The sequence below is a fragment of the Rhinoderma darwinii genome, chromosome 5, assembly GCF_050947455.1.
Source record: "Rhinoderma darwinii isolate aRhiDar2 chromosome 5, aRhiDar2.hap1, whole genome shotgun sequence".
NCBI classification, from domain to species: Eukaryota; Metazoa; Chordata; class Amphibia; order Anura; family Rhinodermatidae; genus Rhinoderma; species Rhinoderma darwinii.
The window spans coordinates 30,596,856-30,620,599 of record NC_134691.1 but is presented as its reverse complement, the minus strand read 5'-3'; the positions used below and the strand labels follow the sequence as shown (position 1 = coordinate 30,620,599).

General features: G+C 43.6%; 1 protein-coding gene across 1 annotated transcript; it reads right to left on the bottom strand.

Moving 5' to 3' along the window:
- Window positions 1–486: 486 nt before the first annotated feature.
- RAD21 (RAD21 cohesin complex component) lies at window positions 487–22,618 on the bottom strand. The gene is made up of 14 exons (XM_075825803.1): window positions 22,436–22,618; window positions 14,216–14,378; window positions 14,005–14,134; window positions 10,390–10,489; window positions 10,140–10,246; window positions 8,078–8,281; window positions 7,850–7,975; window positions 7,634–7,756; window positions 7,166–7,389; window positions 6,848–6,995; window positions 6,401–6,558; window positions 5,893–6,027; window positions 4,460–4,543; window positions 487–1,981 (listed from the first exon to the last, which is right to left on the bottom strand). Exons 2-14 carry the CDS (start codon window positions 14,357–14,359, stop codon window positions 1,790–1,792), a joined length of 1,875 nt encoding a protein of 624 aa, XP_075681918.1. The 5' UTR covers window positions 14,360–14,378; window positions 22,436–22,618; the 3' UTR covers window positions 487–1,789.
- Window positions 22,619–23,744: the final 1,126 nt, after the last annotated feature.

The window sequence follows — 23,744 nt, the reverse complement described above, 5'->3', positions numbered from 1 at the left end:
AACTGGGGTTCCCACATGGCACAAATAAAAGTGGCCGGTGTCTTCAGACGTCATAGCTGCCATTTTATGGGCTAGACACATCGCCCCTTAGTTTAATACCCACTAAATTATCTAGCTTGGAACCATTAGTACTGACACGTTGTACACTAATGCATAGATCTTACGGCGCGCGTCCGCTCTTCAGCTAGGACTGGATTTCCTCTTTAAATCTACTGACAGATCAGACATGTGTTGAAATCACACTGGTGAGGCCTGAGGTCTTGGACGCCCAATAATCTCTAGAAAAGTTCTTTTTGGGGCAGAAACCCCTTTGGCATTGTTCAGATATTTGTTACTGGAAATCAAAACCTTCTTAATAAACTGGTATTAATTTACATGGACATTTGTTTCGAACACGGGGTCAGATTTTCAGTAACAAACCCTTGAGCAGTGCCAAAAAGGTATTTGAGATCCATAGAGACCCCTCACTCTGGAAATCATTGATCAGATTCTTCCTCAATGTGAGCTTCTCATGTATCGGACCTATCAGAACAGTATGGACTGGATTCAAAAAAGCACCCAATGCTACACGGAGTATAAACAAAAAAGTATGGCCCAGTAGCCGCAGAGATTACCGGAGGGCCCACACAAGCCACGTGTATATTACAGAGGGCCTGTCTACTTTCCGGACATGTCCGTTTTAGTAAATATTTGTAATCCCAATAAAACAAGTGCCGGATGAAGATTTTCTTGGCAATTTGCAGTGTTCCTGCTATTCCTCCCAGAAATATATGGGAAAAAATATGACAATGGGATGTCACCATTTCTCCTGTCAAGGTTTGTTCCTACATTGTTTGATCAGTGCTGACAGTGTCAGACTGTAGGGACAAGGGAATAATGACGCCCTGCTGTCAATTCATTAATACATTTCGAGGAACAACAACTGAGGAACAAACATTTTATAGGGAATGCAAGTCCTCCGTATTCGTCCAGATGTCGGGGGAGTCAACAGGTTCTCTTAAAAAGAAAACTAAAAAAAAAAAGAATCCAAAGAACTGTCTGGGATCACGTTAGACACAGAGGATTATTATAGAATTCAGAAGTGAAAATAAAGAGCAAACGCCATAATTGAAGACTGCAGCAATAGCAAATCTGGCATTGGGATTCTAATCCTAAAAGTTCACGGTGCCGATTAGTAAAGATAATAAAAGGACAGCAGAAGAAACGCCAAACAGAGAACTTCTGCAAACTTAAAACTGAAGATTTGGGAGCGGGTATCCACTTATTTTATACAGAAGCTCTCCGCTGCACACTACAGCGACCAAAAAAAACAAATTACCAGCAATCTGCAATAGTTCACAATAAGATACAAAATATTCCAGATGAGAATCCTGTGAAGTGGAAGTTTTACAATCAGAACCTAGCGGTGGCAACGACATCAATACTGCACACAACGGTCCTCAGAATTTACTTGCTGCTCTAACACAGGGTTGTTTTTTTTTTTTAACCTTAAGAGAACCTGTAAAAGGAGTCTGTGACTAAAAACAAAATATATATCACATTCACCCATCCACATTTAAAACCCATAAAAATAGATGTTATACTTAAGGAAAAACAACAAATAAAAAGGGGACAAACTTTGTACATATTCGACCAACAGAAGCCAGACGTGAAGTCACCAGCGTGATGTGGGTGTTGACCGGCACGGCGTTCAGGGAAGCCTTTTACTACACCGCTCTGCCATGCAAGCTCCAGCATACAGGTTCGTACAGGTTGTGACGTTGCTTGCTTTGGCTGCTGCAGGGGCCAATCAAACCACGTGAAATCTTGGTCCTGGTGTGGCGACGATGTCACTGTAGGGCTCCTCTTGGGTAAGTTCAATCGCCTGTTGCTTTTTAAGGACGAGGAAGCTGTAGAACTTGGCTGCCGCTTGCTTCCGGTTTGTGTTTCGACACAGGTCAAGCAAACTGATGGACTCTGCACCTGTTTTGGCAAGAACTCTCTACAAAGACCAAGAGAAAAAAAAAAAAAAAAAAAAAATTAGCATTCTATTTACAAGCGTAAAGAAGCAATAGCAAAGCCGATGAACAAGGAAATGCTCAACTATTTTAACTATGGCAGACCGTAAATGGAAACACTTCACAGAGAAGTCATTTACTAATGTTCACCTTAAATATAAGCACCTTTATTACTTTAGTTCTCCTCCTGCACTCTACAGCCTAGGTTCTCAACCTGCAGTACTCAGGGGGGGTCTACATACCATTTCTCTAGGGGTACTCACTTACTGCCCTCATGCTGTGCTTTTTATGTGCAGCAGACTATATGTTCACAGCCTTAAGGGAACTTTGATGCAATTTAAGAGGGTACTTGGTTTAGAAACACAAGCCTGGATCTAGAACATCATGTGCTATATGGTAACTGCCTGCAGGGGGTATGGGCATCACCTACTTGTAATGGTAGCTCACAGTAAAGTAACTACAAGTTTAATATTTTTATATATCCCGAAATGTGCACTTTTATAGACTTTGCCCTGACCCAGGACTTAAAGAGGCTCTGTCACCAGATTTTGCAGCCCCTATCTCCTATTGCATGTGATCGGCGCTGCAATGTAGATTACAGTAACGTTTTTATTTTTAAAAAACGAGCATTTTTGGCTAAGTTATGGCCATTTTCGTATTTATGCAAATGAGGCTTGCAAAAGTACAACTGGGCGTGTTTAAAGTAAAAGTACAACTAGGCGTGTATTATGTGCGTACATCGGGGCGTGTTTACTACTTTTACTAGCTGGGCGTTCTGATGAGAAGTAACATCCACTTCTCTTCAGAACGCCCAGCTTCTGGCAGTGCAGATCTGTGACGTCACTCACAGGTCCTGCATCGTGTCGGCCACATCGGCACCAGAGGCTACAGTTGATTCTGCAGCAGCATCGGTGTTAGCAGGTAAGTCGATGTAGCTACTTACCTGCAAACGCCGATGCTGCTGCAGAATCATCTGTAGCCTCTGGTGCCGATGTGTCCTCGCTCGTCTGACACGATGCAGGACCTGTGAGTGACGTCACAGATCTGCACTGCCAGAAGCTGGGCGTTGTGAAGAGAAGTGGATGATACTTCTCATCAGAACGCCCAGCTAGTAAAAGTAGTAAACACGCCCCGATGTACGCACATAATACACGCCCACTTGGACTTTTACTTTAAACACGCCCAGTTGTACTTTTGCAAGCCTCATTTGCATAAATACGAAAATGGCCATAACTTGGCCAAAAATGCTCGTTTTTTAAAAATAAAAACGTTACTGTAATCTACATTGCAGCGCCGATCTGCTGCAATAGCAGATAGGGGTTGCAAAATCTGGTGACAGAGCCTCTAAGTTCTGCAACTTACGATCACATATGAATCGTGGAATCTGTTCATAATGTAAGCCATGGTTCTGTGCCAGATCACTCATATGACATAGGCTAACTGTGCCCAACGAACACCTCTGATGGCAAAAATGGGGCTGCATGTTGCGCTCTTATTGCATTCAACGGCTCTAATTCTAGTGTGAACATAGCCTAACTTCAGCTTCAAAGATATAAAAAATAACTGTTCTAGTTGATATCTGGTACTTCTTGATATCCTCTGGGCTGGTTGTGCATACTCTTGCATCATGTACACATCACAGATACGGTTAGGCCATGAACACAAGCAGTGGATATTTTCTGCAGAGAGCCTGCATTGCAATGGTTGAAACCCAGAAAAAAAAACAACAATGTGGCAGGTCATCAAATACACACATTGTACAGAACTTTGTTGCAGATTATCAAGGTGGATTCTGTACTGAAAATGTGTAGCTGATTCGCTGTGCGCACATGGCCCTATAATATTAAATACAAGTCAAATATGATCCACCCCGCACTGTGGTGGTGAAAAGGGCAATTTAAACTGGACATAGCAATCAATGAGGTTAAAAAGTTCCCATTATTAGCAAACAAATGCTTGGTTTATAAATGACGTTTAATATTCTATTGTTCCGCCATGGTTTCAGTGTTTCTGCGGCTGGACGAGCACCCTTAACTGCACGCAAAGGACTGAAACGGATTCTAAAGGATACAGCATTAAATAGATGTTCAAAGTGACGCAACTGAAAGCGGCAAAACATTTGCTTAGCTACATTCAGAGATGTCTGGGAGCGATCCTGATCTCTAATACCGGACAAAATGCCACCTGTAAAATCTAAAAACCAGCAGTGACATAGAATGGGAGCCTAGAGTAAACCTAATAAGCTGAAAAACACAGTTCATTACATACACCAGATCAATTTAAATATTAAAACGCAATTGTAGATTTATAATGGATAGGGACCAAACATGGTAAGGAGGCGCTTCACTCCATTAGTGTAGTACAATACACTTTTCCCTACAGCTAGAAAACGATGGTGTTGGCTCGGACGCCAGTGAGAAAAAGAGTTTATCACCCACTAAATGTGAAATCGGGCACAGTACCTGAAGACCGTGCAGCATCTGCTGAGTCCTCTTGTTCCAGCGCCTTTCCTCCTGGTCCTGCTCGGTCCCTGTTGCATCTTCCTCCTGCAGTATCAAAAACAGCACTTAGAGAAACAGCTGCGAACTCCGATTAATATTCATAGGATAACAAGTGAAGTAGAACATGAATTCATATTCCTCAATATCCTCAGGAGCACCGAGCTCTCATTTTAAACTACCTGCTTGTCCGATAGAAAGCAAACGAGTCTCCTGTCTATGTACTGAGAAAATATTAAGCGAAGCAGATTTTTTGTTTTTTATGGAGATGTTAAAATCACAGATGTTTTTTGTTGGTTGGCTAGAGAGATTACGATGTACCCAGTGTCCTTTCAGGAGCACAAACTAATACGGGCAACTCCCTGTGCCAATCACTGGCAGTACTATACGAGCCAATACTACACAAATAGTGAAGGCTGCGGGCACCAAGTAAACCAAGCAAAGTGTACAACTAGCAATTATAGTACAAGATGCCCATGACAAAGAGCCACTCGGCTGGAAACGGAGCAGCTGTCACCAAAATGACTTATGGGTTTGGACCAGTCTATTCTAAAGGATATAATATTCTGCAGTGTCATGTTTTCTTGACTTTTATATGTTATGAAGAAAATAAAGTGATTAAGTTTGAATATCAAGTCACGGTCCAACTTTGGTCCAGAGACTTCTTGCAATAAATAACTTAGCAAATTCTACATGTCGACACCTTATTGGCCTACCAAGTAACACTCCTAAGCAACAGTAAGGGCTTATTCAGACGAACGTAGAATAAGTCCGTGTGACAGCTGTTAAAACGGCCATCACACGGACGCACGTATTTCAATGGCGCTGTTCACGCGGCCATTTCAACGGACCACGTGAAGGGTCCGTTAAAGAACAGAACACGTCCTATTTCCTTCCATTTTCACAGATCCCTCCATAGACAAGTCTATGGGTATCCGTGAAAACAGGACTCGCACAGGGGAAATGCGGACGTGATTAACAGCCATTTTTCACATCAGAGCTTCCCCACATTCGTCCGAATAAGGCCTAAATGTGATTGGTCAGAGTCCTTGCTGAAGCTCCTGCCTTTGGACTCCGTTAAAAAAAAATAAAGCTCACTTAACTGGTCACCCCCATTAGAATACATCTTCGTAGTACATTAGTATAAAAACACATTTGATAGCTCTACAAAAGCAGCGAAAGTAAACCCTTTGGGAATTTTGCCTATCCATTCAATAGGTCCTGGTCCACGGAGGTACAAAGCACTTCCTCAGTGACCCATTGTTTCATTAAGAAATACTCTGTAGTTATTTTCCAGACCCTGAAGATATCCTCAAAGTTGTGAGGTTGTGCGTTAATGAGGCTAAAATTTGATCTCAGCGGTTTAGATTTTGCACAGCCTGCAGAGTAGCCGGTACCTCTTCCTCTTCATCCTCCTTATCCTTTTCTTTCTCAGTTATAAGGTTGAGTTCTGGAATTAAGTCGCAGAGATTCGGGGGTTCTTCTGGAGGGAGCTCCACTGGTGGCATTTCTATCTGAGGCTCCGGCTCTTGCTGCATAAAAGAAACCACAATGAATAGAAGTTTACAATCTAATAAATAAAAGAACAGACTTCAGATCTATTTATGCACAGAACCAGCAAACACTGATAATTGTATCCAACATCTAAGGCTATGTTCCCATCTGCATTGGTTATTCCAGTGTTCTGCTTCATCAGAATTGCCGGATTCGTTGCACCATGGACACCACCGGCGGCAAACAGAACCCATTGACTTTAACGGGTTCCGTTTGGGGTGTCTGGTTTCCCCGGAAATAGTGCAGGTATGTTCTGCGGAATCTGGACGGAGGCCCCAACGAGGATGTAAGCTAGGCCTAAAGCATACTGTTTTCTATTGGTTGCAGTCAACGATCGATCATGCCACTCACAGGAATTAATGGCTCCGGTTCCATTTGTTGAGAGTCACGTTTCACGCCTTGCTGCTGTGGCTGAGGAGGTGGTGGCATCACAGTTTCATCCAGCTGAGTCCTACTTCCTTCCATCATAGACTCCTGTAGTCTACTAGCTTCTTCCAAGATGGGCTGATCTACAATCGCAGGAGACATGACTTAAAATGTAACTGGGTGGCGTGTAACAAACAGAAGAGAGCATATTCCTCTATAGCTTTGTGATGGATTAAAGGGGTATCCCCAGACGTGCAGGTCCTATAGGTGGGATCTGCACCTATTAGACATTTATGGCATATCCTGTGGACAGGTTATAAAGGTCTATGATGGAATACCCCTATAAAGTATTACAGAAATTACCACTTTGGAGTCTTCGCACTCATTGCTATTAGAATATGAAACCCTCTATGGTAAATGTTGAATACACACCGATAACATCCAGATGCCTTATCTCCTCTCGTGGAACTTCAGGATTTTCAAACTCCTTAAGGAACTCATCCAAGTTGTCAGCTTCACCACCTTTCCTCCTCTTTCGGAGGTCATCAGGTACCAAAGGTGTGAGGCATCGTGTGAAGAGCTAATAGGATGAAAAATACTTTTATTTAATAGAAAGCCTCCCCCAACATTATTAAGACAGATATTTTTACAAAGTCAGCCCATTTTAAACTCGTTTTAGATATATTATCAAGACAGATGACAAAAATAGGTATATTGTTACAATGCAAGATACAGGAACAAGCTTTCTACCTTCAGAAGTCGGGCATTCCACAGCGGCTGAGCCGGGAGAGAGAAGAGCTTCTCCACACCACCCGTCTCCTTCCACATCATAAGCTTCTTTGTCGGTGGTGCCAGGTCCAGAGTGGTGACAATGTCAGAGTAGTCACTCAGCTGGGCACGGATGGTCTTGCTGTCCAACTCCTTGACACTGTCAACGATCAGCTTCCTTTTTCGTTTGGCTTTAGTTTCCTTGACTAAAATATTAGTAGGGGGGGGGGGGGGGTCAGTAAAACATTACTAAAATATTACATTTCCATACAGATGTCAGACCGTGGCAGATTAACAGTTATATCTACTATTAACTAGTCACGAAAAATAATTTTCTGCACCCTTTGTTAAATTCCAGTCCGACACGATCATTTTATCATGTGTATATCTAAATCGGTCTATAGAGAAACACACACACCTGACCACAAATGTACACATTCAAATGGTCACCTGTAATGTCAATAGGCTCCAGAGCAAAAGCTTCCTCCTCATTGGGAACCAAAGTAGTCTGATCAGTCATGGTTGGCAGGGGTTCCACAGGATCTACGGAATCAGGGCTGTCTGGTCCACCCACTGAAACAAAGTTAGAAGAAACAGGTGTCCATTGAAAACTTTTGAGAAGCAATAGCTCCACGTTCATAGCATGTGTAAAAGGACAACACCCACTTGAAACAACATCATCGTCCAGGTCATCATCGTGGGCAGGCTGCACTGGCAGCGCAACACCTTCCTCAGGGATAGCTGGTGGGTCGTCAAAGATGCCACCTCCATCATTGCTCAAAAGCTTATCGTCTAACAAAACAGTAAATAATATTATTAGGCTGGGCAGAACGCTTAAGACGGTCACTAATAAAGACTACAACTCACACACAAGCTGTAAGCATAGATACATACCTAGTATCCCACCGTCGTTGACCTCCCCAAAATTGTCATCTTTATACTGATCGTCATACTCTAGAGGATCGGTCTTCTCATTCAGCTGACTAGGGTTCTGTTCAGGCTCCAATAAGAGGTTAGAGGCACTAGTGCTGACCAACATGTCATCTTCAAACGCACTGCCTTCCCGCATCATCTCTCGGTCATCCATGCCAAAGTCACCTGTAATATCGATATTACTATAAACCGAATCAACATAAAGTGCACAGGAGAGACAAATGCAGGAAAATCTGTAGATACCAAATACAGATAATGGCTGAACGCCGCGTCAATAGGCCTGACTTACAGGACACAATGTAAAAGGGACTAAGAAAAATATACCAAGTAGGACATTAGTAATTCAGAGATGAATTGCTTTAGGAGACAAAACAATTAAATTATTAACGCATTTCTGATCTTATAGCAATAATGTTTTACAAATCCAGAGTTTCTTGAAAGAATAAGGTTTCCCTAGGATAGAAAGTAGTGATTGTAGTTTCTATATATGAATAGCTATTCTCATATATTAGAAGCACTCCACTTTTTTTTTTTTTTATTGCTCCCTCCATTTGTACATTGGTGTTTTAGTGGGGAGCTGTGTGCAGAAATACTTAACGATCCCCGCATCATGTCGTTTTTCGGGTCCAGCGCCACTCACATGATCGTCATTCTGACCTGGTCTTGAATCGCTGCTTTTGCATAAACCAGAACTCAGGCTCTTAATGCATTTGTATGGGAGCCAGAACGAGGCTCCATAGGAATGCATTGAGAGCCTGACTTCAGTTTCTGAAAAGCAGCGATTCAAGACCAGGTCAGAATGACGATCATGTGAGTGGCGCTGGACCCGAAAAACGACATGATGCGGGGATCGTTAAGTATTTCTGCACACAGCTCCCCACTAAAACACCAATGTGCAAATGGAGGGTGCAATAACAAAAAAAAGTGGAGTGCTTCTTTAAGCGTCAACTGTATCTGGAGAATGTTTTCTTAGGACTGCATTGTACCATTCCTCTGCTACTCCTCCCAGAAATGTATGAATGAATTGACAACTGGGTGTGACCATTCCCCTTGTCAAATAGGCTTTTCCCTACCCACAGACTGTCAGCACTGATTGGACATGGTCAGTCTGTGTAGGGACACGCCCCCACCTAACACCAAGTTGTCAAGTTCAAACTATTTCTAGGAGGTAGAACAGAGGTACGGCATAATGCAGATTTCTAAGAAAAGATGCTCCAGAAACTTTATTTTCTAGGGAATACAAGTATTTATTAAACAGTCATGGATGGCTGACTGCTCATCTTAACACTAACTTTAATGAAGACCTTTCACCTGCCCAAAAAACTGCAGTTGACATCTCCGTTAGATTGCAGGTGCCACAGATTCGGATGCTTTTTATTCTCTTCTTCTAGCCCCCCCACCGCTCCTGAGATATCGGGGCCGTTATTTCTGGTGTCTAATATTCAAGTGAGGGCTGACTGTCGAGTGGGCGGTTACCCGTCCACTTAACAGCCAAAAGCCTTATTTGTGTATAGGCCACCAAAACGAATGGTCCAGATAGCTCAGCAACGGTGGGGACTAGAAGAAAATAAAAATAAAAGGTGGCAGAATCTGTGAGGCGCCTGTAATCTAACTGCAGTTTTGTGGGCAGGTGACAAGTTCTCTTTAAGAAAAACTAAGTTGACGAGTGGTCATTATATTAGCCCAGTGAAATTTTAGGTTTTCTCTCTACACTTTGTATTAGAATTGCAGCATTTTTATTCTTGCATAGTTGAGACTAAGTTTAGAATGAAGTGTAATGTGTTGGTCACTGTGCCTAGAGAATGATTAAGACCAAATAATACTCCAGTCCAGTCATGCTGACAAACACAGCACTAACCAAGCAAACAAATCAAGTTTTGTGGGGTGGGGGCTGAACCAGGGGCAGCGGGGCTGGGGAATTAAAAGATTAATATTTCAGAAAGAGGATTCCATTATATAAAACTTTCCTATTTATATTGAATGCAAACCAGCAGTATAAGAATTTGGGAACAAAAGTACCTACCAAAATCATTATCTTGTAGAATGTTGATATTTCCCACCTCTTCTCTCATGGTGATTTCCTCCACTCGACTCTGGTTCAGGCTGAACTGCTGGGCCACATCAATGTCACTTTGGATAGGGAAAAACAGGACTTTATAGTAACTAATCTGCTATAAAATGGTCATGATGATTGATATACATAAAAAGTAACGGTGACGCGTCTCCATCTGCTGCAGGTCATCTTAAACATGAATATGCCCAAGATTGCTTACTCAAGATCTGGCAAAGGCTGGTCAAAATCATGGAACTCCTCAGGCAGTGTGATGGCGTTGTACGCAGCTTCACGATTTTCCTCCGGTAAATCCACCACACCTACAATAAAAGATATTTGTATTATAGTTATACAATCTAGTAGAAAAATGGCATTAAAATTTTTTTTGTATACAGCATTGGTAGTATTTATAGCGCTTAGCTAAAGCTAAAGCCAGCCATACACATGAGGGCAAACATGTTTATTTTAATGTGAAACAGAAAAGCCTCTTTTCGGCACGCCTGGCAATGCAGATCCCCTGGGTGTGAAAAGGATCAGGCATGTGGTTATGTCATGGGCTTGGAAAACATGATGAGTAGCAGCAGTGCAATAAGCTTTAGAAAGGGGGAGACAAACTGGAAAAGGCAAGAACCAGTTTTCTCTTTCTATGCACCTACCAAACCAGATCTTAGTTCTCGCTAGTGGTACATCACTTGTCAGATTGCATTGCTCACAAGGGATAGGGTCTGTTCACACCAGCGTTCGGGTTCCATTCATCTGCTCCGTCAGAGGAACTGATGAATGGAAACTATTGCTTCAGTTTACATTACCACGGAATTCAAATGGTAAGACCCTCTTCACACATTTTTTTTGCAGGCAGAAAAAAAAAAAACCTGCCTCAGAATTCCTTCAGAAACTTTGAACTGCCTGTACATATTTTTCTACCCGTGGCCATTGATAATGCAAGGACTGTGGGCAAAAAACAGCAAAGAACGATCCCAATGATTGAACGGGAGGTCAGAGGCGGAAACTGCAGCAGGAAAACCATGAAACTGAAACCGGCCCCATCAGTCGTGTTCATGCTTCAAGAAGTTCACAGAGTAAGTGGTAAACATCCGTTGAAACACGAATACTCAATAGGGCAGATTTACTTCAGTTTCTGTGTCTAGAATGTGTCAAAATCCACCATTTGCATTTAATTTTAGATTAATTTGAGAACAGAAGTTTGCGCCTCACTAGACACTTTAAAGGGAAGGCGTCACAATTTTTATATTGCTTTTAATATAATATTAACAAATTTTATTTAATGGTGTTCACATTTTTTACTTTTGAATGTATTCTTACTTTCTCTGTATGTGTCGATTAACGACACATACAGAGATGGAATACGGCACATACAACCCCATAGAGAATGCGAACGGGAGCCGTTCCATTCTCAGTTGTGTGCGCCGTCTGTGTGGGAACGGTGCATGCGCCGCTCCTACACAGACCAAAACGAAGCTCGTTCGTAGAGCGAAATACGGCGCCATTTTCATGTGGACCGGAAGCCACTGTCGGACAGTAAGGTGACGACTTCCGGCCATATGTTCAACGAAGCAAAGGCGCAAGGAAGAGGCGTGTAGACCAGAGGAGGCGGCAGGTAATTTATGCTCGTGTATGTGATGTGTGTATTATGTTCGTGTTATACTGTCTGCTGAGCACTGTATCTAATCCTCCTACACTGTGCATTCGCACAGAAAATGGCAGCACACAGTGTAGGAGGTTTGAAGACATTGAAAACCTTCCTTCTCCTGGCACTGGCCAGAATAAGGGAGGGGGGATTGTGTGAGGACACCCCAAATTTGCAGCATACATCAATGAGGTTGCTTTACCACAGTGACCATGCTGCAGTTTTGGGAACTGCTCCCTCTAGTGACCAGAACATGGAAATGTTATAAATTAGAATCTATTTTTTAATATTTCCTGACTTGTGAAAAAATTAAAACAAGTGTGTAATCACTTAAATAATAATTGTTTAACTGAAAAAAATTAAAATAAATTCTAGCGACACATTCCCTAACAGGATCTAGAAAAGGAGGTGGGCGTTTTACTTTTTGACCAAGTGGGCGTTGTGGAGAGAAGTGTATGACGCTGACCAATCAGCGTCACACACTTCATTAATTTATTCTGCACCAGTGAGTGATCTTGCTAGATCACTATGTGCAGTCACAAACTAACGTTACTCAAGTGTCCTGACAACGAATAGACTTTACCTCCAGCCAGGACGTGTATTCAGAATCCTGACACTTCACTAACGTCTGTAGTTGATTTACAGCACAGGTGTAGTCTCGCTGTAATTGACAGTTAATCTCAAGAGATTACGCCTGCTGTGCTGTAAATCAACTACAGACGTTAGCGAAGTGTCAGGATTCTGAACACACATCCCGTCCTGGCTGGAGGTGATGCCTATTCACTGTCAGGACACTTGAGTAACATTAATGTGTGTGTATGTGGCTGCACATAGTGAAGTGATCTAGTAAGATCGCTATGTGCAGAATAAATGAACGGGGCGACGCTGATTGGTCACTGATTGGTCAGCGTCATAAACTTCACTCCACAACGCCCACTTGGCCAAAAAGTAAAACACGCCCAGTTGTGCATTAAGAAAGTCATTAGCATAAAGCTAATATAGGTCATAACTGCGTCAAAAATGATCGGTTTTCTAAATAAAAAAAACACTGCTGTAATCTACATTATAGCGCCGATCATATTATGTAGGAGATAGGGCACTTATAATCTAGTGACAGAGCCTCTTTAAGTCGCCTGCGAGTGGCGGTAATGACATGGTTTTACAACTAACTGATCAACTCCAAAAAAGTCTTAGCCTAGTGGATTGACTTAGGAAGTTTTACTTGGGCAGGCAAGGCAAATAAATACGGACAAAAGCATGAGGGATTTCCTAAGACCTTATTCACACGAAAGCGTGAGTTTTGCGGACATAAAAAAATGCTGCGTTTTTCTTGCGTGGCAGTTGTGTGACATCCATGTAAGGGGCGCGTCTGCGTTTTTTACACACGTATGTCACACGTTTTTTACGTCAGCAAAAAAACCTGAAGGAGGTGTTTTTCTCTCATAATTTATTTGGCAACGGTTGCGTGAATCACAGACAGCACACGGATGACGTCCGTGTGCGGTCCTTGATTGTCACGCACCCATTGATGTGTGATGCGCAAAAACCTCACAAATATAGGACACAGTGAGTTTCACGCAGCGGAGACACTGCGTGAAAAACACGTCGGAATGGCCCCATTGAATTGCATAGGTCTGTGTGAAGTCCGTTGTTTTAAAGCGCGTAACACGGATGTGAAATGCGCTCGCTTGAATAAGGCCTAAGGGAAAAAATCATTCATATCAGGGTAAATAACATTTGAGGAGGTTCCAAAATGGCAGTGTGTGTGTGTGTGTGTGTTTTTAGTTGGGCAGCCGTGTCACAACATCAAGGAGGTTGGGAGCCACAGTCGCAGATTTGTAAGTGTGATTATACCCCCACCTTAAATAATAATAACCGCAGATACAATCTCTTCACAAATTGAAATCTAAATGTTTAAAGGGATCAGTGAGTTTCTGGATCTTATCACGTACACAATCCAGTGTCCACTACATCCAGAGATCTGTTTTGTGGTGATAACAAAATGTCATTTCGCAGGGGCACGGTGTTTGGGAGATAAATGGTGCACTGGTCATTTAATTGTGGACAGAAAGATGCGTCATCTAATCAGGAATCGGTGTACGGTTCGAATTGATTCCTTTCCTCTCTGATGGAAAATTGCTTTGAGATTTAACAGATCAGAAAAGTCAGCAGAGTGCCTTTACTTACCAGGCCGAAAAGCCATCTTTATTTTGATAAAGGCTTCATTACAGTCAGCGAGGAGGTACTTTGCCTTCCTGTGATAGATTCTTACGACACCCAAGAGGAGATGACCAGAGGTACGTAGCGCCATCTTTACCTGGGAGAATGACAGGGACTGGTTAGAGGTGGAAAGTAGAAATTATTTCCAACTCATTCAAATTAAAACTTGTTGAATTACCTTGGGTGAAATGATGCTCTCCACACTGCTCTCCAGGTTGCACTCAAACACATGGGCCTTAGTCAGCTTCTTGTCCCAGTGGGCCGCCAGCCAGATTTTGGCTAGCGGCCCTCTCTTGCTCAGAACAAAGTGTGCGTAGAACATTTTCCAACGCTTTAATCACCTGAAAGAGAATTCAAAGTAAGACCTTTTATAAGTGTACATTCTCTTTCCAGCACCCTTACCATTCATGGGTTAAAATTAGTGTTCTTAAAAGGAGTTCTCCAAAAATCGGCAATATTCTGTCCCAGGAAATGCCATAAAATAAAAGACTTTTTACTTGCCCGACAAATCCCCCAGCGTTCCAGTGAAGCCGCATAGGTACTTCCCGGCACTTTTTGTTGACAGCGCTGCAGCAGCGACATGCCTGTATACTAGTGACTAGCTGCAGCAGGGACATGCCTGTATACTAGTGACTAGCTGCAGCAGCGACATGCCTGTATACTAGTGACTAGCTGCAGCAGCGACATGCCTGTATACTAGTGACTAGCTGCAGCAGGGACATGCCTGTATACTAGTGACTAGCTGCAGCAGGGACATGCCTGTATACTAGTGACTAGCTGCAGCAGGGACATGCCTGTATACTAGTGACTAGCTGCAGCAGGGACATGCCTGTATACTAGTGACTAGCTGCAGCAGGGACATGCCTGTATACTAGTATGCCTATTTCAGAGGGGACATTTCCCCCTATGGCCAGATTTTAATTAATCTCAGAAAACCCCTTTAGCCTTGACACACAGCATTTTTAACAGTGTTTTTTTTTAGTGCGGCCAGATATTACATTAAATTCTATAGTAACATAAAACACACTATACACAACTGCATTTTGGTTTTCGGTGTTTAAAGCAGTTTTGTGGTAAGGCGCTCTGGGTATGGTGTTTTTTCAAGTCCTACAGCGAAGCCTATGGGAAAAATGCCTTGAAAATAAGAAACTATACCCAGAGTATGCTCCGTTTAGAAAAAAAACAAAACACATGTACAAAGTGACAAATGAAAAACACCACCAAAAACGGCTTAAAAAAAATGCATGTAACAATTTATTAACGCCAGCGCTCTTTGATGCAGTTTAAAGAGGACCTTTCACCTGCCCAAACCCTGGGGCACGGTACATTTTTTTCCTATCCTCCTCCGTTATTTATATATCTGTGCCGTTATATTTGGCGCCCGATATGTAAATAACCCCCTGAACAGTCAGAGGGGCATGCAACATAGCTGATTGGACAGTGTCACAGCGATCAGATGAATTGCTGTCTCCTAACCTCCGTTCAGCAATCCACCTACAGGAGACGTTACCACTGACCACACATTCACACTTGCTTTGATTAAAGCCCCATGCACACGGTCGTGCCCGTAATCATTTTCGGCTCGTGCTTCCATACAAAGTATGGGAGCACGGCCCGCAAACTGCAAAAGAACGGACATGTTCCGAAAATTATGGAACATTTCTACGGCACGGATACCCATCCGTAGCGATACGGAAAGGTGTCTGCGTTCAATGGGTCCGTTTTTGCAGACTGCAATCGCGGTCCACAAAAACTGAGCTTTTTTTACGGTCGTGTGCATTGGGCCTTATAAAAAGCTATGGGGCTCTATGGGAGAAAATCAGAACTAAATACTGGAAAAAAAACGCCAAAAAGTTAGCATGGCTACGACACTGAAAAAACGCCAGACCCAAAAAATTAAAGACAAAAATGCCATGTTTGTGATGGGTTTTAAATTTCCCTAATGACTTCAAGCGAACATCTGGCCGCAGCGGTTTTTTTTGCCACGAAAGAAAGTAAAGCCAGCCGTATACAAACGGACACCAAATCACAAAGGAAAAAAAGTTAACTCAGGGTTCACATAAAGGCGACACATTAGTAACAGGTGGCAGCCGGACTCTGCACTACAAACAGCTGCTGACACAAACTAGTCAGCGTTCTATACACAGGTCTGGCTCCGGGGCAACCACACAGGATACAAAGGACGGCTGTAGACATAAGAGCATGTACACCTTGCTGTAAGGCTACATTCACACGAGCGTGTCAGATTTGCGTGCGTAAAAAATGCAGCGCATTTCCAGCAGTTCATGTCAACTGCCGTCAGTGTGCTTTGCGTGTGGAATGCGTTTTTCACATTCGTGCAAGCACTTTATTGTTTTATTTCTCTGCATTTCTTTAGCAACTGATGTGTGAAATACGGACAGAACACAGATATCGTCCTGTGCTGTCTGTTTTTCAGGCACCCATAGACTTCAATGGGTGACAAGGTGCGCAAAAACGCACCAATATAGGACATGCAGGGAGTTTCACACAACGGACAGTCGCTGTGTGAAAACTCACGTATGTCTGAATAACCCCATTGAAACGAATGGGTTCGTGTGCTGTCCGTTATTTCAACGCACAGCAAACGGATGACTATTACACTTATCTGAATGAGCCCAAAGGTCGTGTTCACACAGGGCGGAAACGCTGCGTAAAAGCACGCAGCATATCTCCCTGTGCGCCGCCGCAGGGAATTCCGGGTGAAAAAGCGCACCAACTGTGGTGGAGTCCTTCGTCCGGAATGTCCGCTGCGGAGAACTGCACGAACAGACATGAAGCAGCTGAGCGCTCACACGAATGCTTCAGTTGCTTCGTTCCAGCGATTATTAGGGGGTCCCAACCAATCCAAACTTCTGACATGTCACTATGAACTGAATACTAAAGCTACAGAGCCGACTAAGAAGACAATTACAGGTTATATAGAAATGATTTTTCACCCTCTACCACCAGGGATTGCTGGTTTAATAGGTGAAATGCTGGTGACAGGTTCCCTTTAAGGCCGATTAACACGACCCTGATTGGACCGTGAAAAACAGTACGTGTCCGCCGGATTTTCCAGCCTGACCACTGTACATGTAAACGGGACTGCTGGTATCATAATCATTTAGGCTACACTCAGACAGTGAAAAAAAATGGCCATTAAAGCGTCTGTCACCACATTATAAGTGGCCTATGTTGTACATGATGTGATCGGCGCTGTAATGTAGATAACAGTGGTTTTTTATTTAGAAAAACGATCATTTTTTACGGCGATGTGACCTATATTCGCTTTATGCTAATGAGTTTCTCAATGGACAACTGGGCGTGTTTTACTTTTTGACCAAGTGGGCGTTGTACAGAGGAGTGTATGATGCTGACCAATCAGCGTCATACACGTCTCTCCATTCATTTACACTGCAGATAGCGATATAGCTATATGCAGTCACATAAAACACATTATAACATTACTGCAGTGTCCTGACAATGAATATACATTACCTCCAGCCAGGACGTGATGTCTACTCAGAATCCTGACCACTTCTGTGATTTACAGCACATTGAGATCTCACTGTAAATGACAGTTTACAGCGTAATCTCGGGAGACTACGCCTGCTATGCTGTAACTCACAGACGTGGTCAGGATTCTGAATACACATCCCGTCCTGGCTGGAGGTAATGTATATTCATAGTCAGGACACTTGAGTAACGGTAATGTTTGTGTATGTGGCTGCACATAGCGATCTAGCTAGATCGCTATGTGCAGTGTAAATGAATGGAGAGAAGTGTATGACGCTGATTGGTCACTGATTGGTCAGCGTCATGCACTTCTCTCCACAACGCCCACTTGGTCATATAGTAAAACACGACCAGTTGTCCATTGAGAAACTCATTAGCATAAAGCTAATATAGGTCAGAACTCCGTCAAAAATGATCGTTTTTCTAAATAAAAAACTGCTGTAATCTACATTACAGCGCCGATCACATCATGTACAAGATAGGGAACTTATAATGTGGTGACAGACGCTTTAAAAACTGATCAACTGCCACTTTTTCATGGATGTTTAGCATCAGTGTCCCCAAATTTTCCTCCATTTCCAGTCCATCTGTTAGTTTTTCCATGGCCGTTAAAAAAAAACAGATGGATTTCATTTGTCAGGGTTTATTTGTCCCCAACCCCCTGAAAACACCACATTGCTCATGTAACCCCCAGGCTAGAGCATTGCCCTATGAACAGTGACGTCAAGGGCTTTCCTTTAGACAGGAGTCCCTGGCCAGAGATCTTGCAATACTCTGGCCAGGGACTCCGCGTTTCGAGGGAGCACCTGAAGTCACTGGCCATACATGGACAGACACTCCTCCTGGAGCGGAATCCCCGGCCACAGGTTGCAGACGCTCTGGCAGAGTATTCACTTAGAGGGAGACCTTGATGTCACTGTCCATATATGGACAGACGTCAGGGTCTCCCTCTAGGAGCGGAATCCCTAGCCGGAGCGGGGGACTCTGCTCCTAGAGGGAGCTACAGTGGCATGATCTACAACAGGGGGCTGGTGCTATCTACAGGGCAGTATACTAGGGGTCCCGTGGAGAAGAAGGACAGAATAGGGAGCAGGCAGGGACAGAACAGGGCACACCCTCTCAGACGGAGTGAACCAGGGAGAGCCTCTTCCTGCAGGACGGCGCCACTAAAGAATCGATTCAACGATTGTGCCAAAAAAACAGAATAGTCAGGGGCCCTTGAGGGTGAGTTAATGAAACTTGAATAATCGCCCAGTCCTAATTTTATATTTTTATTTTATTTTAGAATTCAGGCTTTATTTGTACATGTCAAGAATGTGAAAATGGTCATGGCTACCAGGAGGTGCAAAATGTACAAAAAAAAAAACCTGACAGCAAAAGGGTTAATTAACCCTGTAATAAATTCTGCCACAGATAGCGCATGCTACGCTACTTTGCAAGTCAAAGAGCACTGGAAACCTGATGGAAAAGGTCTAAAGGTGTGAACTGAGCTTAAAAGGAAGTGTCACGAAAAAAAAAAATTTGATATCAATTTGCATTTAGTGTTTTATTATAAAATCTTTTATTTATGTGTGTGTTTGTGTTTTACTTTTTTCTAACTTTTACTTCACTATGGGGGCTGCCATGTGGGACATGCAGAGACACACATCTTACCTGCAGTGCAGCTGGTCTTCAAGATGGTGCCTGCTCTCTCCCTGCAAACAGCTGCTTTGCTCTGTTTGACTGACCTGCGTCTGCGCAGGACAGAGCCATAGAGCAAAGTCAATGGAACGGGTCCCGTTCATTGACTCCTATGGACTGTAGCTGCCGTATTCCATCTCTGTATGTGTCATTAATCGACACATACAGAGATGAAAAACAACATGGCAGCCCCCATAGTGAAGTAAAAGTTAGAAAAAAGTAAAACACAAACACACACATAAATAAAAGATTTTATAATAAAACACTAAATGTAAATTGATATCAATTTTTTTTTCTCGTGACACTGTTCCTTTAAGGATCGATCCAAAATTATCACGTGTAGGCCTATGCCGAACGCTTCTATTCTTCTGTAATCAAGGCCTCATGCACACTTCCATCACTATTTTCACGGATTCGTGTTTCCATTTGGCTTCCGTGTTTCAGTTAAAAAAAACAGAAGTTATTGAACTGGTCACATGTCCCAGTCTGTGAACTTTGGCACGCCCTGCCGTTGCCTTCCATGTACCGTCCGTTTTTTTGGATGGACCCATTGACTTCTATGGGCCCCACGGTCACGGAATCACTGACCAAAGTAGGACATGCTCTACTTTTGACGGAGCGGATCCGTCAAAATAACAGAAGTGTGCATGGGCCCATTGAAATGAATGGGTGCCATCAGTTACAAAAATGGATAGCACCCTGAAGGAAAACACTGAAGTGGGCATGAGGCCTAATGCCTTGTGCACACTTCCATCACCGTTTTCCGTGAGCCCGTTTTAGCGGCGGCGTAATTTCCGTGTGCACTCCCGTGTTTCCGAGCATGGTACTGTCCAGGGTGCTGAAAGAGCAGGGTTGTTCAGCGCTAGTCGCTGTACAGGGTGCTGAAAGAGTTAACGGGCTGCAGGTAACTTTCAGCACCCTGGACAGTGACTAGCGCTGAAGAATGACCATGCTCGGCGCTCGCAAAATACAATTTATGAAATAAAAAAAATCAGTTCATACTTACCCAGAACTCCCTGCATTTTCCTCCTGTCCGGCCTCCAGCGATGACGTTTCATCCCATGTCACCGCTGCAGCCAATCACAGGCTGTAGTGGCGGTCACACAAGTCTGGATGACGTCAGAAGGCCGGCCTCCAGGGATGATGCTTCATCCCACGTGACGGCCTCTGCAGCCAATCACAGGCTGCCGCGTCATACAGGAAGGTCAGACTGGAGGAAGAGGGACTCGTCACCAAGACAACGACCGGGTACGTATGAACTGCTTTTTATTTTATTTTTATCAGCAGCCTCTTGTCTCTAGCAGTGACTGATAGGAACAAGTGGCTGCCGATTAGTGTAATATATATGTAATGTACTTCTACCCGTCCAGCCGTTGCTAGGCAACGGCTACGTCACACACGGATGCCTTCAGTTTATTTTGACGGCCCCATTGACTTGCATGGGCCTCACGGTCACGGAATCTCGGACCAAAGTAGGACATGCTCTACTTTGGTCGGAACGGAGCAACGGGAGCGGAGAAAAAACCTGAAGTGTCAATGGCCCCATTGAAATGAATGGGTCAGGGTGCTAGCCGTCAGAAAAACAGCTAGCACTCTGAAGGAAAAAACTAAAGTGTGCACTAGGCCTATGGTGATCATTTCTGTACAATGCTGCAGATACGTATACATTAGTGATTAAAACATTACATAAAATACTTGATGTGCACGTTAGACCACAACATACAGAATGTTTTTTAATAAAATATCCAATGTGCCACACCTGCAAGAAGCCAGGATTACCCCATAGGACAGACGGCACATGTAAACTCCATTTATAGTGCAATATTTAACTTATATTTGGTGCACAATAAAAACTCAGCTCCGTTTTTTGCAGTGGTTTTGCACCACATCCATTTTTTGCAGTGTTTTTTTTGCGTGATTTGTAACGCGTTTTTTGATATTTCTTCAACAGGCAGAGGGAAGAATCGCAGCCTTAGGGTCAGTTCACAGTTTTTGGACGCCCATTTAGACTCAGAAACCACATATGAATCAGCAGCACGAAACGCCCAAAAACGCTCCATTGATTTCAATGGAAGGCAGAGTAGTGTTTCCCTGGGCGTGCTCCTTCTCCGAGTGTTTTCCGCCTCTGACCTTCCATTAAAATCAATGGAAGGCAGAAAACACCTCCAGCAATCGTTTGTTTGGGGGTTTTTTTTGCATTAGATTCAACGGTTGCAGCAAAACAAAAATAAGTGAACACACAAAACTGGCAATTAAAAAATCGGCCTCAAAATTAAAGGAATTTTGAGGCAGATTTTTTTTTCTGCCTGTCAAAACTCAGTGTGCCCGGTTTATGACGAGGCTAAACATCAAGGCCGGGTTCACACAGAGTTTTTTGCAATCGGTTTGGAATTTGAGGCAGATTTTGCTCCGTGTAATCACGGCCTGCGATTACGGGCACGGCCAGAAATATTCTTCACGACAGAATAAGACGAGGTGACATTGGTTTCTAATAGACATAAATTAGGCAGCGTGGGGTCGTCAGCCGGCCAAGACTACAACTCCCAATATGGCCTGACGGCTGCAGATTGGGAGCTGGAGCTGAAAACCACTCATTTTACACATCACGTATTTTGAGAAACCGGCAAGACAAATCCCTCACAACAGGTGCAAACCACTCACAAAAAAATAAGTTTTGTCTCCGACATCAGGACGGATCTACAAGTGTCAGTATGATTTAAAGGGAAATTGAACCTAAAAGGACTCTTAAAGTTATGAGCAGTCTACTGCTCGTTTTTATCAGCCAGGTGAGAGCCTGACAGGAAGTCCAGAGAACTCCCTGCCCCGTGATCACTTCTATCAGGTCAGATCTCCTCGTGTAACGATATTAGAGGCTTTTTCTAGAAGATGAAGATTTTGGGTGCGGGCCCTTTAAATAGAACAAGCCCGGACCTGCAGGAGGAGAAGCCACAGGTTGTCCAGGTCAGAAAGAGACCAGAAGACGGTGCGGCCTCCTGCCTCCGGTCCTGCCCGGTCACTAGCCGCACATATGTGACGTATATTCTGGAAGCAGAACGTAGAAGAAGCCGAGGACCCGAGTGCGGCCTCCTCCTCCTGCCGACAGCCCGCCATATTAGAAATCCGCCCCGGGGAGGACTCCAAACATAGGGACGCCCCTTACGAAACTAATCATCGTGTTTCAAAAACTCCAACGGACACTTACCGCCGTGTGCTGGCCCCCGGTCCCCACTGAGGCGGCCGCCGCTCAGTTTTAGCCTCTCTTTCGGCCTCTCAGCTGCTGCCAGGTCCACACTGAAACAAACAAGATGGCGGCCGCGCCCCTTCCTGCCGCCCAAACAGCGCGTTCAAATCCGCAGGATGTTTACTGATGAAATAACAGGCAGCGAACGTAACCATAGAGAGGGGGGAGCTAAACGGGCCAGAGCGTCGGGGCGCCTATGACGTCTCTGGAAGGGCGTGGTTTTGTCGGGGAGAAGCGGCCATCTTGGTACAGGAAATAAAATGAAGACGAGATGAGGCTGTCTACTGGGGTTATTTGTTGGTTGCGGGAAAATGTGTTATTTACTGCAGGGCAAAGCCAAATGATGGTAAAGGCTGGAACATAATAAATAATATAGGATATTTTATGTAACTAATGACAACCATTCATTTCGTTGAACATACATAAAATGGGTGTGGTTAAAGTAAAGTGGGCGGAGTTTAACAGCGCGACATAGAATAACGCTGACCAAATATGGTGCTACTGGGGCAGATCTATTATTACTGTCTGGAACTTAGACCAGACAGGCAGAAGTTGCACCAAGTGTATTTAATAGCGCTCATGGTGTGATAGATTTGGCGCATCTTTCTACGCATGTTAGACACTGTTCTCTTCTAAACGCCACTTCTTGGCTGTCTTTAGTATTTTGTGCTAAAATTATGTCGCGCACCGTTAATAAATTGGCGCATTTTAGGACTCAGTCACGCCCTATTTTCTGGACAGTTGAACATTGTCTGGTGAGGCACGAAAAGTGTTTAAAAGACATAATAGATTTTAGGTGCAAATGTGAGACAGAATTGTGATGTATTTGTCTTAGTAAATCTGCTCCACTACAGTATGTTACCGAACAATACTGATGTAACACTGCTGCCATATGTAGTGATTATAATAATACCATACTGCGCCATAATACTGCCGTACTGCGCCATAATACTGCCGTACTGCGCCATAATACTGCCGTATTGCGCCATAATACTACCGTACTGCTCCATAATACTGCTGTACTGCGCCATAATACTACCGTACTGCTCCATAATACTACCGTACTGCTCCATAATACTGCCGTACTGCGCCATAATACTACCGTACTGCTCCATAATACTGACGTACTGCTCCATAATACTGCCGTACTGCTCCATAATACTGACGTACTGCTCCATAATACTGCCGTACTGCGCCATAATACTGCCGTACTGCGCCATAATACTGCCGTACTGCGCCATAATACTACCGTACTGCTCCATAATACTGC

Coding starts and splice junctions, on each gene's coding strand:
- RAD21 (XM_075825803.1), bottom strand. CDS start 14,359: ATGTTCTACGCACACTTTGTTCTGAGCAAGAGAGGGCCGCTAGCCAAA. Junction 8,282..10,139: donor TCTACAAGATAATGATTTTG/GTAGGTACTTTT, acceptor TCGATATTACAG/GTGACTTTGGCATGGATGAC. Junction 6,996..7,165: donor GGAATGCCCGACTTCTGAAG/GTAGAAAGCTTG, acceptor TCATCCTATTAG/CTCTTCACACGATGCCTCAC.